This window comes from Bos taurus, chromosome 15 (genome assembly GCF_002263795.3).
Source record: "Bos taurus isolate L1 Dominette 01449 registration number 42190680 breed Hereford chromosome 15, ARS-UCD2.0, whole genome shotgun sequence".
Lineage (NCBI taxonomy): Eukaryota > Metazoa > Chordata > Mammalia > Artiodactyla > Bovidae > Bos > Bos taurus.
In genome coordinates this window covers 24,245,067-24,259,556 of record NC_037342.1, presented here as the reverse complement: position 1 = coordinate 24,259,556, position 14,490 = coordinate 24,245,067, and the positions used below count along the sequence as shown (strand labels likewise).

Sequence of the window (14,490 nt, the reverse complement as noted above, 5' to 3'; positions counted from 1 at the left end):
CTTCCCAGGCGAGGCTGGGTAAGGGAAGGAGCAGAACTGGGGTTGGATGAAGGCTGACTGTAACCCCATCTTCTTAGCTGTCCCATCTGAGGGCTCTTTGAGAGGCGTTGGAGGAGGAGGAGCCACACTAGCGTTTCCCTTCCCTGGGACCTCTTCTGCCTCCTTGGCTAAACAGATGTGGCTGCCAGGTGTGTTTAGCCCATCCTTGTGCTTTGAAGCAACATGGCACTGAAGTCTCCCCTAGCAGCTGGTTCCCAGGGCAGTGAGGCGGAGAGGGCCCATTTCCCTGGCATTGGGGTGACAAGTGCAGCCTGGAGAAGAGAGGTGGCAGATTCCCCGTCATCATCCCAACTGCAGCACGGAGACAGCCCCAGACTGCTGGGAAAGCCAACCCACACAGAGGTGAGATCTCATCCGCAGGGCTCAGAAACATTTCAGCAAATGCTGATGTCATTCTCCTGAATACAGCCCTGTCAGCAGGAAGGGGGTGGGGGGTGTATTATGCCAGCATGCATGGGGCACACTTTTTGGCACAAGGGGCCTGGTTGCTAAGCAACAGGAGCTGGCTTCCCCTCCTCCTTGTAACCTTTTTCTCTGTTTCTAAGCTTCCAGTTAGCAGATGGGAGGGGCTGGGGCTGCCCAGCCCAGCCTAGCCCTCGGCCCCCTTTCCTGCAACAAGGGGTCTATTCATGGTTTCTGAGCAGAGTTCATTGTCTCTCTTGTGTGTGTGTGTGTAGGGAGATGAAGGGAGGAGCCATGTGTGAAGCAGGGAGACCTCAGCCTCCAACCAAGCTGGTCAGGCTATTTAATCAATGCTGATCCAAGAACAGAGCCAGGACATTGCCTAGCAGACCCCCAGGCTTCCATCGGTGCCACTGACCCACATGGTAAGGCCAATCCCTGTTCTGGCCTCTCTCTCTTTCAACCCCACCCTTGACCCCACCCTTGGGCTTCTTTGTTGTTGTTCAGTGGCCAAGTCGAGTCTAACTTCTTGCAGCCCCATGGACTGCAGCACGCCAGGCCTCCCTGTCCCTCACCCTCTCCCAGAGTTTGCCCAGTTTCACGTCCGTCGAATCAGTGATGCCATCCAACCATCTCATCCGCTGCCACCCTCCTTTCCTTTTGCCTCTGGCAGCTCTGGTGCACAGGCTGGATCCTAGAGGGGGCCCGTGTGGCCAGCCTTCTGGTTTCATTTTCCCTGGGGGCTGACATCTAGTTCCCTCTCTCATCCCCCACATGGCTAAGCCAGGCGCTTTGCCCATAGGTGACTCTTAGTAAATCATTATTACTCAAAAGGAGGGCCTGTGTCATTAAAGACCGTTTTTGCAGGCTACCACAGGAGCCTGGACAGGTGAGTGCTGAGTTGGGGCAGTGTCCCAGGTGAGGCCAGTTTGTGCCGAGGCTGAATGTCAAGCCAGGCTCCCTTGATCTGAGACAGGAAAAAAGGCTGAGCGTGCCCTGGAATTCTCTCCAGACCAAGACTGTTGACATGGGTGGAGTATAATTTCACTGAAGAAAGGATCCATAGCTTTTACATATTTCTAATTAATACATGGGGCTTCCCTGGTGGCTCTGACGGTAAAGAATCTGCTTGCAATGCAGGAGGCCTGGATTCGATCCCTGGGTCAGGAAGATCCCCTGGAGAAGGAAATGGCAACCCACTCCAGTATTCTTGCCTGGAGAATTCCACGGACAGAGGAGCCTGGGGGGCTACAGTCCATGGTGTCACAAGAGTCAGACATCACTGAACAACTAACACACTATTAATATATTATTCTACTTAATATTTGTGTTTTACTTTATAAAACCCTTTCAGCCACATAATCTGTTTAGTTTCTTCCTTCCTCCTTCCCTTCCTCTTTCTTTCTCTGCCTTCCTTTCTTCTTTCCTTCCTTCTATTCAATGTGGATTAACTGAATTCCCACTTTGTGCTAGGACTTGAGCCAGACCCTGGGATCCTAGACCCAGAGAGAAAGGGGAGAGAGAAAGACAAGTAAAGGAGCATAATATAGGGTCACAATAGGTGCCCTGCAGGTTGAAGAAAGCTTCCGGAAAAGATGGCACTTAAGCTGAGTCTTGAAGGGTCGTAGGGGTCAGTGTGTGGAAGGGGAGAGCAGTCGCCATGCCTTTGTGGAGTGACAGTGTGTGAAGGCATGAGGATGGGCATGTGTGTTAACATGACCCCGAGTCCTGCTGTGGAGGAGTAAGCGCTGGCAGGTGAGGATGGAGAGCTGAGGAGGGTGAGATCACAGAAAATGCTGCGAGTCGTGCCAGGGTGCTTCTCCTGAAGGCTACAGAGACCTACTGGGTGCTGTGAAGACGAGGTTAGCTTGCTCATGTTTGCATTTAGAAAGATCACTCTGGCTTGGAGAAGGAATGGAGACAAGGCTAGAGAGGGGAGGCTACTCAACAGGAAGCAGGATTTATCACTCTTATTTCATAAATGAGAAAATGAAAATTTGGAGGGCTGATGAATCACCACGTTCACACAGTAGGCTGTAGACCTGGCTTTGAACTAGGAACTTCAGACAAATGTCTGACCTACCCTCCTCTAAGCTTTCTTACTCCCATTCCTTTGCCTCTTCAGTACCCTTTTCCCGGAACACCCAATGCCCATATATGTCATTTCAAACCCTATTCATCTATGAGGGCCTGTCTCAAAGGCTGCCTCTTCCAGGGAGCCTTTCTTGATCTTCCCAATAAGAAGAAAGCTGTCCTTTTAAATCCCAGTGGTAGCTGAACGGAACTTCCCTTTTGTCACTGAACACAACTTACCTTCAAGGACTCACACACAGATTCTCTGGGTTGGTGGTGGTGGAGGTCCACATTCATTTATCTTGAAGTCCTTACAGCATGCCCATCGTGGCCTGTCCACTTGGCTAAATACTATCTACTGGGTGAGTGACTGCATGGTTCACTGGGGAGGGGCTCTTCTTCCTCTGAGATGGGAGGGAATGATGAAGGTGAGATCTTAGGGTCTGATGAGGGATGTTGAGGGGTTCAGTGGATGCCCTCCATGCTGATGAGGGGGCGGTGAAAAGTGTGGGCTTCGGAGTCAGCCCAGTCGAAGCTCGGGTGTCTGCTGTGCCACTTACTGGGTGGGTGAGAGTAAGGTGGGTAGGGCAAGGGGTTCCAGGAGAGCTGGGAGGCCCGAGGGGCCTCTATGGGGACGCACACCGAGTCCCCAGGGTGGAAAAAGACTTGCAAGTGGCAGCGAGGGAGTGGCTGGAGTTAGACAGTGGGGACTTGTGCTGGGTGGAGATTTTCTTCTTGGTGAGTGACTGACAGCTGTTCCCACAGAGCCCGATGCTGGATGGCCAAGCTCCCACAGAGGCTCAGGATGCAGAGGAGGGGCCGGGATCCGCAGAGCCAGGAGACCTGCTACGGAGGCCTGAGACCCAGCAGCAACCCAGTAGGCCAGACTGGGCCACGGGGGAATGACAGGGTGGGGCAGTGAAGGAACGATCTTCCCACACCCCCCAGCTTCCTTCTCCCCAGATCTTCCTCGGTCAGCCTTAAGTGTCTGACGGCCAGAGACTTTCTCACTATCCGTCCTGGACCTGCTTTCTCTCTGTTTCCCTATGGGGGTTTGAGTGGGCTCTGAGGCTCCAGTGATTGGAGCTCTGCCCCTCACCCATCCCGTGATAATGGGGCAGGGGCAGGTGGGCAGGTGCAGTGGGGCAAACTCCTGCCACCGCTTGGTGGCTGTCTCGACCTCGGGGTGCAGTGGGCTGGTGGGCAGGGGCAGGGCCCTCAGACACTCCTCTGCCCTCCCCACAGTGTCTGGGGCAGGGCGCTGGTGTGCCGGGCGGCGCTGCTGGGCGGTACTGGGAGCCCTGGGGCTGCTGGCTGGTGTGGGCGTTGGCTCCTGGCTTCTAGGTCAGTGCTGGGACCTTCAGTGGCTGGGGGAGGGACAAAGAATGGACTCTGGGGGTGCTGGGAGAGAGGAGTAGGAAGTGAGCGAGTGTCTAGGGCAGGTGGGATGACTGCCTTTTCCATCTACTCTGACAGCAAATGGAGACGGGATGCAGGTCAAGCTGGAGGGCCTCGGGCTCTATGTAGAGGAACGTTTTTGTCCTGTAGTGAGAAATGTGCTTGAGCAGGTGATCCAGGGAGGCCCTGGTCAAGCTGCACCTGGACATCTTTCCCAGTGCGAGAGAGAGAGACAGACAAACACAGACAAGACAGAGCGCGCGATGCCTCTCTGCGTATTGGGAGGGACCTGCCTAAAGCAGGGTGGTAACGAGGAGTCCCCGGAGGCTGCCTTGCCACCCTCTGCAGCAGATGTCTTGTTCTGCACCTGGGCTCCCTCCTGGGGGAATCCCTTCCTTTCCCAGCCTCTTCTCTGTGACCCTTTCCTTGTCTTTGTCTTCTGAAGTGCTGTATCTGTGGCCAGCTGCCTCTCAGCCCACTCCTGAAACCCTGCAGGATGAGATGACTTTGAACTGCTCCGAGGCCAGCAGTGAGGAAGCCCTGCTCCCCTCGATTCCCAGAACAGGTGAGCCACACCCCCAAGGTGGGGAGACTGCCCTCCCCAACCCCAGGCCCAGGGCCCCTGCACAGCGCTGGGATCCTTCCAGTTTACTGTCATCCACCTGCATCTCCTGTGCTGTGAGGGTGAGGCCCTCGTGCAGCCTCCAGGAGCTGATCTCTGATTCAGGGCTTTCAGCACTCCCCGGGGACTGTTTTGATCCCTAGTGGAGGCACAGCTAAAAACCCAGGCTGCCAGGAGAGGTGGCGACTTGCCATTTGGACAGAGGGAGCCTGCCATGTGGGGCAAGAGGAGCCAGGTGTGTGTTGGGGGCCAGTGCGTGGTGGACACGGGTCTTGACCCAGCGGCAAAGTGTAGAGGCTGGAAACATCACACCACACTATCTCCCCATCCTCCGCCCTGAATTTTCTCACCTCCCCTACAGGTAAGGGTGGAGGGTCAGAAGATACGGTGCTGCAAAGCCTGGGGTTAGAATCAGTTACAGAAATTATTTAGGATCGGCTTGCCTGCCTTTGCTAGCTGTGTGTGCCTCTGAATACATTACTTCTTTGAGCTTCCATGTCCTTCTCCATGAAGTGGAGATAAAAATATTTACCGCGTGAAGCTGTAAGCATAATAAGAGCATAAAGTAAAGGAGCTTACCATAGAGCCCGGAAAAAGCAGATGCTCAATAAGTGGGCACCATCACCAGTACTGTCACAAGATTTGAAATTGGATGCTGCTGCTGCTACTGCTGCTAAGTCGCTTCAGTTGTGTCTGACTCTGTGTGACCACAGAGACGGCACCCACCAGGCTCCCCGGTCCCTGGGATTCTCCAGGCAAGAACACTGGAGTGGGTTGCCATTTCCTTCTCCAAAGGATGAAAGTAAAAAGTGAAAGTGAAGTCGCTCAGTCGTGTCCTACTCTTAGCGACCCCATGGACTGCAGCCTACCAGGCTCCTCCGTCCATGGGATTTTCCAGGCAAGAATAGTGGAGTGGGTTGCCATTGCCTTCTCCAGAAATCGGATGACCTGGCTCCATCACTTGCAGATCCTGTGACCTAGGGCAGGTCGCTTGATCTTCGTGCCTTACTTCCTGCTGCAGAATGGGGAGGATGGGCATTCTCATGCCATTGCGCGGCTGTGACCCTTGGTGATGGAGCACGTGTAAAAGCGCTTGGTTAAACACAAACCTGAAGGGGCAGCACAGAGAGAGGGGTTCTTTTGTTCTCAGCACTGGCTGGCTCCCGGGGGAACAGTGAGCCCGACATTGGGTGACCCAGGCGATCATGAAGGCCTTTTCAGGCCCCACGGTTGAGGGGTCCAGCTCCTCCATCCTGCTGCAGATGGGAAGTGGCTTTCATGCCGTGGTCTCAGTATCTTTCAGAATAAACACTTCTGAGGACTTCTTGCTGGAAGTACAGCTGAGGGCCCGGCAAGACTGGCTGCTGGTGTGCCATGAGGGCTGGAGCTCTGCCCTGGGGGCACGTGTCTGCAGGAGCCTCGGACATCTTAGGTAACTGGGGCTGGACCTGGGGCCTGGGGAAGGTGGAGGGTGGGTGGGTCGGGGAGGGGCTTTGGAGACCCTGCCTGCTACCCTCAGAGTATTCAGGAAATGACAAGAGGTCATTTTGTCGTCTCCTGGCCTCTGGGCATGATGGCAGCCTGTTTCTCTCCTTTGGGCATCCTTGCTTTTCAACAAAATATAAATCCCAGCAGAAGTCATTCATTGTCAAAGTCTTGCTCAGTCATTACCCTGGTGCAGTATTTCCTGTACATTCTGTTATACTAACCCCTCTTCTCTCATATTGCCATTTAAAGCCAATTTCTTCCCATTTTATTCCCCTTTCTTATCAAGACTCACTCACCACAAGGCGGTGAACCTGTCTGATGTCAGGCTCAACAGTTCCAGGGAGTTTGCTCAGCTCTCTCCTAGACTGGAAGGCTTCCCGGAGGAGGTGTGGCAGCCTAGGTAGGGCTTCTCTGGAAGGGCTGGACTTGGGGGTGGGACTGAGTGGTGCCCCTCGCTTCCGTGAACAACCCAACAAAAACCTTCCTATCATGGGAGCCTAGTGGTGAGGACACTGGAGGCGTAAGATAGGACGACAGAGAGGAATTTTTCATTTCATACGAGTTCTGCCTATATACATAATTTATTTGCCCATCACAAAAATGGCAGGATTGGGTGTTATTGTCAGAGGATTTGAAATGGTACTCTTATTCCCATTTCACAGATGGGGAAACTGAGATTCAGTGAGATAAAGGGCCTTGTGTAAGGTCGCAGAACTGATAATCGGCCAAACCATGTCTTGAAACCAGGCTCTTGCCCCCAAACTAGTCCCCCTTACCCCTGCCACACTTTATTTGGATGATTCTGGCATCTCAGGAGAGAGATAGTGGACTGCTTGGAACCCAGAGACTCTCCAGAGAAGAGAGGGTTCTGGAACGGACCTTCCCCCGATCCTGGGGGTGGGCGTCCTCAAGCTTTCCAGCAGTCCTCTCAACCCTGCTCTGAAGCCTTCTCACCTCTGCAGCCACTGTTTCTGTCTCCTCTGAACCTCGGCCCCTCTGGCCCAGCTCCTGCCCCCTCATGCTCCATCAGGGGCACCAATGCTCCTGCCTTAGATATCTGAACAGGCAAAGGTAACAGTAGTGGACAGACTCGGCCAGGAGAGCCAGAGGGCTGTGGGTTTGGGAAACCAGTAGAAACCGAGGATCCAGGCGTTGGATGCTGGGGCAAGAGGTGAGCAGAGGAGAGAGCTTTGGTCCAAAAGGAGTGGAGGTTTATGCTAAGAAAGAGGAGGGGAGAGGAGGCGGGCTGTGAGTACACAGCGCTGGGCAGAGGGCTTGGATTAAGTGGAGTCGGCTTGGGTTGGAACAGGAGGTGAAGGACCATGTCCGTTCACTCACTCGCCTATTCACTCTGAGCGTACCGGGCGCTTCAGTGGGAACTACTGAATTTTTACATCCATCAGTGCTCCATTTGTAATTCTGGGCTCTGCCCACATCGACGCCCTGAATGGCCAGGCAGAGCCTGCTTACTGCCCCAGAGACCTGCTACAAGGAGGGGTCTGAAGGCTTGGGTGGGGGCGGGAAGCAGACATCTGTGGCCACAGAGTGGCCCTGTCTGCTGTCCCCCAACAATGCCCCCTCCTCCAGGCCCCGAGGGGTGTTGGGCTGGGCTGGGCCCCTGTCCAGCTCCCTGCTGGCGCTGCCTCTGTTTTGCAGGGACCGCTGTGCTTCTGGTCAGATCGTCTCCCTCAAGTGTTCTGGTGAGTCCCCTTACGGGTCTGGGAAGGAGGCGGTGGGAGAAGGAGGTCTCCCTCATGCCCCTGGGTGGAAGAGCCCCAGTGGGAGGCTCGCCTGGGTCTAGGGGGATGTCTTGCCCACCCACCCACCGGGCCCTTCCTGCAGACACAGTTTTGCCAGGACAGAGCCCCATGGACGCCTCTGTTCTGTTCCCCACCAGCTGCTGACCTGGGCAGGCAACCTCCTTGCCTCACTCCCCGCCCTGGCCTCTGACACCCCCTCCCCTTCTTCCAGAGCACCCCAAAGGGGGACCAGCAGCTTCTAGAATCTAAGGAGGGCAAGGAACTAGGGGCCAAGTGGGAGACAGTGTGTAGAATTCCTTTCTCCCGTCTTCCCAGTCATCTAGCCATCTTCACGTGTCATCTTCCCACACGACAGGCCCCCATTTGACCTCTCCTATGGCCCAGGCGTTTTCTTAGGTCCTGTGGCTCCATGGACGATGCAGTCACAGTCCCTCCCTTAGTGAGACGGCCTTTCCGCTCCATGCTTAGGACCAGGAATGATAAACGGGAACTGTCCACACTCCCCGGCAGACAGCACCGTGCTGACAGCCACCTCTGTGTCCATCTCACGGGTGCTCCTCTGTTTGCAGAGTGTGGGGCCAGACCCCTGGCTTCCCGGATCGTGGGCGGGCAGGCAGCAGCTCCTGGGCGCTGGCCCTGGCAGGCCAGTGTGACCCTGGGCTCCCGGCACACATGTGGGGCCTCTGTTCTGGGCCCGCGCTGGGTGGTGACCGCGGCGCACTGCACGCACAGGCAAGTCTGGGGCCCCCCAAAAAGGGAGGGGGGCGCCTCTGGGGCCTTTTCTGAAAGTCAGCCGTTGGTACGTTCTGTATAAGATGTCCAACTGTCTGCCTGCCACGTCCGGTGCGAGTGGGCCCTGGAGTGTTTGTGAAATTCTCCCTGTTCAAGACCTGCCGGAATGGCAATAATAATACAAACATTGGTTCTTCGGCTTCATTTGGTTTTTAAGGTTTTAAAATGCTTTCCCACTCATAGCCCTCTGTACTGATGTTTATCAGCACCGTAGTTAAATCCATTTCCACGTGATTCTTTATGTCCTTCCTCCCCTTCAGATTGGAAGCTCCATGGGGGCAGGCAAGAGTCTTGTTTATCACTGAATCCCTTTGTGGATTTCCCTTGCCTTGTTCCCATGGCCTAGAACAGTCCTGAAATACAGCAGGTACTTAATACTGGTTGGAAGGAAGGAAGGGTTCTCTGCCCATCTTCTTTGACAGAAGGCAGGGCAGGTCGTGTAACCCTCATGTTATAGCGAGGAGCCAAGGCCAGGAGAGGGGAAGTGGCTCCCTTGTGATCACACCTAGGAAGTGGGGAGACCACACCTAGGAAGTGGGGAGACGGTGCTGAGCGCAGCCTTGCTGAGTCAGCTTAGAGCTCTCATACCACATGAGGCTCTTCCTTATCTGTTGCAAAACCTGGAGGGGGTTATACTGGAGGGAGGCAGTAGTGGCCGATGACCATAGCGTCTCATTTCTCAATCCATCAGGGCCTGAGCATTTATTAAGCACCTACTGCATGCCCAGTGTCTTACCAAATGCTGGGGTAGATTCAAAAAGGCCTGGGTCCTGGGAACTTGCAGCCCGGTGATAGCTTTTCTGGTGGCTTCTTCCACTAATAGCTTCCCCACTAATAGCCTTTCTGGTGGCTTCTTCCACCTGCCACCTCACCTATGTCAGCGTCTCCTGCCCCTCCTTCCCCCGGGCTCAGCGCGGCCTCTGTGTGCAGTTTCAGGCTGTCCCGCCTGTCCAGCTGGCGGGTCCATGCGGGGCTGGTCAGCCACAGCACGGTCAGGCCACACCAGGGGGCTGTGGTACAGCGGATCATCACCCACCCTCTGTACAGCGCCCAGAACCATGACTATGACGTGGCCCTCCTGCAGCTCCGCACCCCACTGCACTTCTCAGGTGAGGCTGCGGTGAGGGGGTGGAGGGTGGGAGCCACGAGGGTTCCTAGAAGCCCCCCATGCTGTGAATCTTACAATGGTCTCTTCACTTGGGGACCGTCATGGACTCTGGGGACCTTGGATTGCACCAATTCTTCCACATGCTCTTTTGGGGACAAAGAGTCTGGCCCTTTTCATAGCTGGGTGGCAGGTGGGATTTGCCTCGAGGCCCCCAGAAGAGCTTCCCAGTGACTCCTTCTCCAGCAGGCTGCTCCACCCAGTTCCCAAGCTGGTGCCAGGTCCCAGCCGGGTTAGGAGGGATAATAGTTAACTATATAGTTACTGGGCTTATCTGGCCCTAGTAGTAAAGAACCCGCCTGCCAATGCAGGAGATGTAAGAGACACAGGTTTGATTCCTGGGTAGGGAATATCCCCTGGAGGAGGGAATGGCTACCCACTCCAGTATTCTTGCCCAGAGAATCCCATGGACAGAGGAGCCTGGTAGGCTACAGTCCATAGGGTTGCAAAGAGTCGGACACGACTGAAGCGACTTAGCACACAGCACGTGTAGTTAATAGGATAACAGTTAATAAGCAGCACCATGTTATGGTTAATAAGACTTACTTTACCAAATATCCTTTCACCCAATCCCCCATCCTTGTAACAACCCTTTGACCTCCCCATCCTCATAACAAGCCTGTCAGGGAGCTGAGGCAGGTGTGTACAGATGAGGGAAGTGACTCTCTTCCAGTTCAGGAGGCAAACAGTTCCCGGGCAGGGCGTCTCCTCCACAGTGTCTGCCCTCGAAGGCCAGCTCTCTCTTCCGCATGCATGTGCCAGGCATGCACACACACCTGTGCATGCCCTCACACACTCGTGCAAGGCTCACATGAGTACACAGGCACACCTACTCCTGTGCACGCTTACTCTCACACCACACACACACACACACACTCATACACACTCAGCACTCCTCCCTTCCATTGGTTCCTGTTGGGGTATCCCCAGCAACATATGTTGCTGTATACTGTTTACAGATTCTACCATATACGAGTGCTCTCTGCACTGCTGTTCATCAGCTAATGCTTCTAAATTGACTTAAATATACTCAAAGGGAAATTTGAGGCTTCCACCAGACTGGAGACCTTATGACTTAGAGGGAATATAACAACCACAAAAATGTACAGACTGGAAGCAAAACAGTGCTCAAGTCCCAGCTTGGCACTGTGCTCTGCAGAACTACTGACTCAGGCTGCTCTCTGTGTGCTTAGAAGGGGAGGATGGAAGTCCAGAGAGGCACAGAGCAGCCCAGACAGTCTCTCTCCTCATTGCAGAGAGGCTGAAAGAGAAACGAAGAGGAAATACTTTCTCCCAGTGAAGTGGTGTTTATCTAAGGGCAGGCCTATACACTCTGTAAAATCAGGTTCGCGCTCACCCATAGAACGGGTCCCATGGTTTTGGAACCATGTCCCAAGAGGATCTAGACACCCTGGGGAAAATCCAAACAGGGTCCTCATTAGGAGAGGCTAGGTACAAGCGTCCAGCATGAGTTTCCCTCATCGGTCCCAGGTGGGGTATCATGTGTACCCCGCCCAGCCTAGGATGCCAGGTACACAGCAGTTTCCACAGGGTCCTCTGCGTGAATGGTGACCCCCAGGTGGTACAGAGCCTGGCCCGCACAACCACGTGGGAAGCTGGAACTAGGACTGTTTGAAGAAAGGGGCGAGGAGGACTGGCTGGCCTTGGTCCTTGCGCCCAGGCTCAGGGGCAGAGAGGGGGAGCCTGAGTGGGGCCCAGGACCACTGCCTCTCCGCAGACACCGTGGGCGCCGTGTGCCTGCCGGCTGAAGAGCGGGATTTTCCGAGGGGCTCGGAGTGCTGGGTGTCTGGCTGGGGCCACACTGACCCCGGCCACAGTGAGTCAGCTCCCAGGGCCCTGGGTGCACAGGATGGGGGGGTCGGGGGTGGGAGGGGAGGAATCTGTCCCCAGAAGTGAGGCACCGCAGCCTCCTCCTCCCTGGCCACAGGGCAGCATAAGCCCCCTTCTCCTCTGGCATCACCCTCGGTTAGATGGGGGCCCCAGGGTCCTTCTGGGAGAACAAACTGGTATTTTCCCTGAAACCCAGGCCCTTTCTTCTCCCTCCCCGCCTCCCAGGAGTGCCAGGGCCTCAGCATCAGGGTGTATGTGTGATGCATACCCCTCCCCTCCAAGTCTGATGGACCCTCCTGGCCAGAGTCCTGGGCTTCCATGTCCCTGGGGTCGGCCCTCTAGCACCTCTGCCTCTCCCGCCTCCGTCTGTGACCCTCCCATCTACCTCCCTGCAGCCCGCAGCTCCGACGTGCTCCAGGACTCCGTGGTCCCTCTGCTCAGCACCCAGCTCTGCAACAGCTCTTGCGTGTACAGCGGGGCTCTGACGCCCCGCATGCTGTGTGCCGGCTATCTCGACGGGAGGGCGGATGCGTGCCAGGTGCGGCCGAGGGCCTGGTGCGGGGCGGGGGCTGCGGGCTGGGCGCCTGGCTGACGTCTTCTCTGGTAGCAGAGGAAGAGCCCAGGCAAGTGGGCAGCGCAGTGAGGGTCAAGGATGGGTGAGGCGAGACAGGATTCATCCTGGAAGCAGGACGGCTTGGAGTGCAGGGTGCGCGCCCAGCCTGGGGTGGGGGCGGGGAGCACGCTGGCGCCTCTCCACCAGAAGGGACTTAACTGCCCGCTTCTCTGTGTCTGGTGGCTGGATCCCTCAGGGGGACAGCGGGGGTCCCCTGGTGTGCCTGGACGAGGGCACGTGGCGCCTGGTGGGGGTGGTCAGCTGGGGACACGGCTGCGCAGAACCCAGCCACCCCGGAGTCTACGCCAAGGTTGCCGAGTTCCTGGACTGGATTCAGGACACGGCAGCGCAGGTGAGTGGGGGCAAGTGGAGAAGACCAGTTTGTGAAAGACCCAACCCTCGAAACCGTGATTCTCGCCCCTTAGGCCTGGGTCCTGCTGGGGGCGGGGGAAGGTTTCAGAGGAAGTGATGCTTGTGACAGCTGAATCCATTCTATCAGTTTAAGCATTCACTCGGGAAGAATCGACCCGAGTTTGTAGCCCAGATTCCTAAGCTTGGTAAACTTCAGTGTCCTGGTTATAACCATCCAGTCTGTCTTATATGCTGTGATACGTGAAGATTACATGAAGTAAGGCCTGCCCAGCTCTAGGCTTGGAGTGAGTGACCCAAGTGTTATGATGCATTTATCTATGTTCATTACTCTTCCCTGGTCCTGCCTGCCCTCCCTGTACTAGGGAGAGAGCCCAACATCTAGCAGTCTGGTTTCAGCAACTAATTCATTTTGTGTGGTCCTGAGCCAACCTCTCCACTTCATCCTTTCAGTGGGAGAGGCAAGTGAGAGAACAAGAGCATGTGATTTGTATAAAGTCCTTTACAAATGCAGGGCGTGCGTCTTTCTGCAAAGCTGGGCTCAGGGCAGGTAGTGGATAATACATTTTGTAGAGTTTACAGGACACCTATGTATCCATCTTCTCATTCAAACGTTACAAAAACCTTAGAGAAACAGATATGCTAGTCCTGTTTGACAGAAGTGTAAATGAAGAAGCTGAGTGGTTAAGTGATGTTTTAAAAAAAATGTTTTTGGAGTATAGTTATTTACAGTAATGTGTTGGTTTCAAGTGTACAACAAAGTGAATCTGTTATACAGATATATATATTCACTCTTTTAAAGATTCTTTCGGACATATACACACAGCTATATATAAAATAAGTGATCTATTAAAATGCTAGCTGCTTGGCTCATGGAGGGAGGAGCCACGCTGTGGATCAGCTCCTTTCTCCTTCAGCCCAGGACTCCCTTCCCCAGTCGTATTGATTGGTTTTCTCCATCTCACTACACACCAGCTTCATGTTTCCTGGGCTCTCTGGCAGGTCCACTAGATGGAGGAGAAGCAGCCCCAGATGCAGGAGGCATGAATCTCTTTTCAGTGCACAGGAGACAGTCACCACCCACCGGCCGGCCTCCAGGCCACTGTGCCTGTCTCCGTGGGCCCTGATTTCCAGTCTGTCTCAGCGGAGTGCCTCAAGGACGGGAGAGAAGCTGGGACAGGGCTGGGAAGATGGGGGAGCAGAAGGCTGGGGCACGGGGAGCAGCTGGAGAGGAAGAGGCTGTCAGTGGCAGCGAGGAGCCTGCCCTTCTGCCCCATCCCCTCTGTGGTCCTGTGCACATCTTTGGGAGGACGCTCAAGCCTGCCCTGGGCCTGCCTTCTCCCAGCTCTCAGGTCGGGGAAGTGGCTCCCCAGAGACCCAGACTGGGAAGCTCCTGGGCAGATGGGGTCAAGACTGGGTCAGCCCAGGTTCAGCCCATGGAGTCAGGATCCTCTCCACTCCCTGTGGATCTCACCTGCTCCCTGCTCTCACTTGGCTCTGGCTGGCTCTGCTGCGGTAGGGCAGGAGACCACTGTAAGAATACTCTGGTCGGCATTGGAATGGTGGGGAGGTTTTAAAATTACAGTTCTGTGAACTGGTCCGGAACTTCCGGTATTAAAGCAAAATACGGTCTCCGTCTCCTCGTTGCATTCCTGCCTTCTCTCTCTCACACGCCCACGGGAAGGTGGTAGTAGAATAATTTCCTCCCATGCATGTTTCTTAAACCTCTGGAGCTCGTTCTCTCTAGTGCTTATTTATGTACTTCTTTACATTTGTCAGGACTTCCCCAGTAGCTTCGAAGGTAAAGAATCGGGCCCCAATGCAGGAGATCCAGGTTCGGTCCTTGGGTTGGGAAGATCCCCTGGAGAAGAGAATGGCAATCCACTCCAGTATTCTT

At 55.0% G+C, this 14,490-nt stretch overlaps 1 protein-coding gene across 2 annotated transcripts; it reads left to right on the top strand.

Annotated features, from left to right (window-relative positions):
* The first annotated feature begins 739 nt into the window (after positions 1-739).
* TMPRSS5 (transmembrane serine protease 5) lies at positions 740-14,231 on the top strand. 2 transcript variants are annotated; one of them, XM_015474624.3, is made up of 13 exons: positions 740-887; positions 3,301-3,412; positions 3,781-3,879; positions 4,379-4,498; positions 5,849-5,987; positions 6,330-6,443; positions 7,700-7,743; positions 8,373-8,535; positions 9,526-9,704; positions 11,499-11,597; positions 12,007-12,149; positions 12,421-12,576; positions 13,596-14,231. In XM_015474624.3, the coding sequence occupies exons 1-13, from the start codon at positions 885-887 to the stop codon at positions 13,602-13,604; spliced, it is 1,380 nt and encodes a 459-aa protein (XP_015330110.1). In that variant the 5' UTR covers positions 740-884; the 3' UTR covers positions 13,605-14,231. The 2 variants fall into 2 exon arrangements, with proteins under 2 accessions (XP_015330110.1, XP_024831521.1); XM_024975753.2 differs by lacking the exon at positions 3,781-3,879.
* The last annotated feature ends 259 nt before the right edge of the window (positions 14,232-14,490 follow it).